The sequence below is a fragment of the Orbicella franksi genome, chromosome 11, assembly GCF_964199315.1.
Source record: "Orbicella franksi chromosome 11, jaOrbFran1.1, whole genome shotgun sequence".
NCBI lineage: Eukaryota > Metazoa > Cnidaria > Anthozoa > Scleractinia > Merulinidae > Orbicella > Orbicella franksi.
The window spans coordinates 17,168,880-17,171,379 of record NC_138155.1 but is presented as its reverse complement, the minus strand read 5'-3'; the positions used below and the strand labels follow the sequence as shown (position 1 = coordinate 17,171,379).

At 44.4% G+C, this 2,500-nt stretch overlaps 2 protein-coding genes and 1 pseudogene across 4 annotated transcripts in view; 2 read left to right on the top strand and 1 right to left on the bottom strand.

Moving 5' to 3' along the window:
* The window catches only part of LOC145503083 (general transcription factor 3C polypeptide 1-like), a 280,887-nt gene that overhangs the window by 212,384 nt on the left and 66,003 nt on the right, over window positions 1-2,500 (bottom strand). The window lies entirely within an intron of this gene.
* LOC145503102 (52 kDa repressor of the inhibitor of the protein kinase-like) overlaps window positions 1-2,500 on the top strand; it is a 489,168-nt pseudogene that overhangs the window by 460,013 nt on the left and 26,655 nt on the right. The window lies entirely within an intron of this gene.
* The window catches only part of LOC145503330 (zinc finger protein 862-like), a 6,015-nt gene that overhangs the window by 2,175 nt on the left and 1,340 nt on the right, over window positions 1-2,500 (top strand). The window contains exon 2 of the mRNA XM_081482806.1: window positions 1,580-2,500. This exon is cut by the window's right edge and continues 1,340 nt beyond it. Within this exon, the coding sequence (XP_081338932.1) occupies window positions 1,580-2,500 (921 nt within the window). The remainder of the gene's footprint in view (window positions 1-1,579) is intronic.

Here is a 2,500-nt window from a genome sequence, read left to right as displayed (position 1 = left end):
AAACTACAATCTACGGAGAACTTTATTGACGCTATTAAGACAGTACAGATACCTGACGACTACAAACTTGTGTCTTTTGATGTGAAATCACTGTTCACCAGTATTCCACTTCAATTGGCATTACAGTGTACCGAGACCGCTATACAACAATCTACTGTTGAACTGCCATTACCTACAGAAGACATCATGGACTTACTGAACCTTTGCCTTACATTGACTTACTTTCAGTACAACGGTAAACACTACAAACAGTTGCATGGAACAGCAATGGGGTTGCCTGTTTCTGTTGTTGTCGCAGAAATTGTGATGCAACACGTGGAGGAACGCGCCCTTGCAACTTGCCGACAAACGATACCGCTTTGGTTACGCTACATTGACGACACCTTTACCACCGTTCACAAAGACGAAATTGACGATTTTCACGACCACCTAAACAAACAGAACGCCGACATCCAGTTTACTAAAGAGATCGAAGAAAATGGAAAACTTCCTTTTCTAGACTGTTTGGTAAGCCGCGACAACAACGAACTACGAACGACAGTGTACAGAAAACCGACACATACCGACAGATTACTTGACGAATCATCCTACAACCCGACTTCACACAAAGCCACGACTATAAAGACTTTGACGAGACGAGCACAACTAGTTTGTGACACACCGGACAGCTTACGTGACGAAAACAGATACCTTGAACGTGTTTTTCACAAAAACAGCTACAACGCTGACTTTATTAGACGAAACATTTACCGACCTACTGAAGCTGACGCTACGAACAGGAACCCTACGCCTGTTACTACAGTGACTATACCTTACATTAAGGGCACTTCTGAGACCATCTCGCGGATCCTACAGCCCTACAACATTCGTGTAGCCCACAAACCTACAACTACGTTACGACACTTACTGACCAACGTGAAAGACAGAGACGAACCTAACGACAGACAGGGAGCAGTTTACAAGATCAAATGCTCCGACTACCAGGCTTCCTACATTGGTGAGACTGGCAGAAACCTTAACATGAGACTGACTGAACACAAACGAGCCACGAGAAATGGTGATGCCAACAATCACATTGCTGTACATCATCAACTGACAAACCACAACATTGACTGGGACTCTGCTCAGTGCTTAACCTACAGTACAAACTATTTTCAACGACTGACTCTGGAAAGCTGGTACACTAACCTAGAACAAACGCCTCTTAACAGATGTCAACAACTACCGGCACCTTACAAACGACTTATCCATGACAGAAACGAAACCAACAAACGGACTTCTAGCAGACCGACTTAACAATACACGGACCAAAACCGACCTACTTGACTAACAATAGACAGATCGAAACCCACCAATGACTGATGACAAACTTTACACGAGTCTTTCAGCCAATACCATCATGGCTATACTGACCAATCACGTTCAACGGACCAGACTTATAAGATCATCGACTGACAAACACTATTCACTTGACTCTGAAGATGACTTCCGCTCAGGTTGTCGAAACGTCAGTCACCAACAACAGTTCTTTTCAGAACTACACTCACCCGGACGATCACACTATACGAACTAACAAAAGTCTGTCTCTTCCTTACTAAGTGAATTTGAAGCTGTACTGCAGTTCTTGCACATGTTCGCAGATTCACAAGCAACTGCTGCTGGCCTGCTAAAGAGGGTGCAGAATGCCAAATTTGTGGGTACTTTGTACATTCTGGGAGACGTTTTGCCTATATTAAGTGAGCTGTCACTTACGTTCCAGAGTGGATACCTCAACTTCTCCCACCTTGGCCCCAGCATAGAGATGGCTAAATTGAGACTTTCAAAGGTCCTGGAAGACAAGAGTCCCTTGGAGAAGTTGGAACATGACATTGATTCCCTCACAGCAAAGTCATCTGAACTGACATTTCCAAGAAATGTCTATGACCAGTTAGACGGGCTGTTAAGGAAATGCATCACCTCACTACTTCAGAACATCGAAGATCGTTTTGCTGAAAGCAAGCAAACATTGCAAGCATTCTCCATCTTTGACCCGTGCAATGTCCCAAAGGAAAACGAGCCTGGTTTTCTGACATATGGTGACAAACACATTGCAACCCTTGCTAACTTCTTGTATGATGGTAAGGATGGCGACTGCAGGACTAGAGAAGAAACTAAACTCAAAGCACAATGGATGACGTTAAAGTTTCTGATCAAAGATGCCCTAGAAGACATGCCTGCCGAAATAAAGGAAGCAAACGCAGGCCAGATGACCTCCACTGAGTGGTTTATCTACAAACTGCTAACTAACAGGAACGCATTCCGAAGTTATTCTGAAGTTCTCAAGTTAGCTGAGATCGGAGCCGTCATCCCTGTAAGCAATGCATGGCCTGAAAGAGGCGCTAGTTCCATGAAACACATCAAGAGCAGGCTGAGGTCGTCTCTGAAGTCTGACCTGCTTAATGCTCTCATGCAAGTTGCTGTCAATGGACCACCAGTTCTCGAAAGTCTGCCTGTTCTGGAA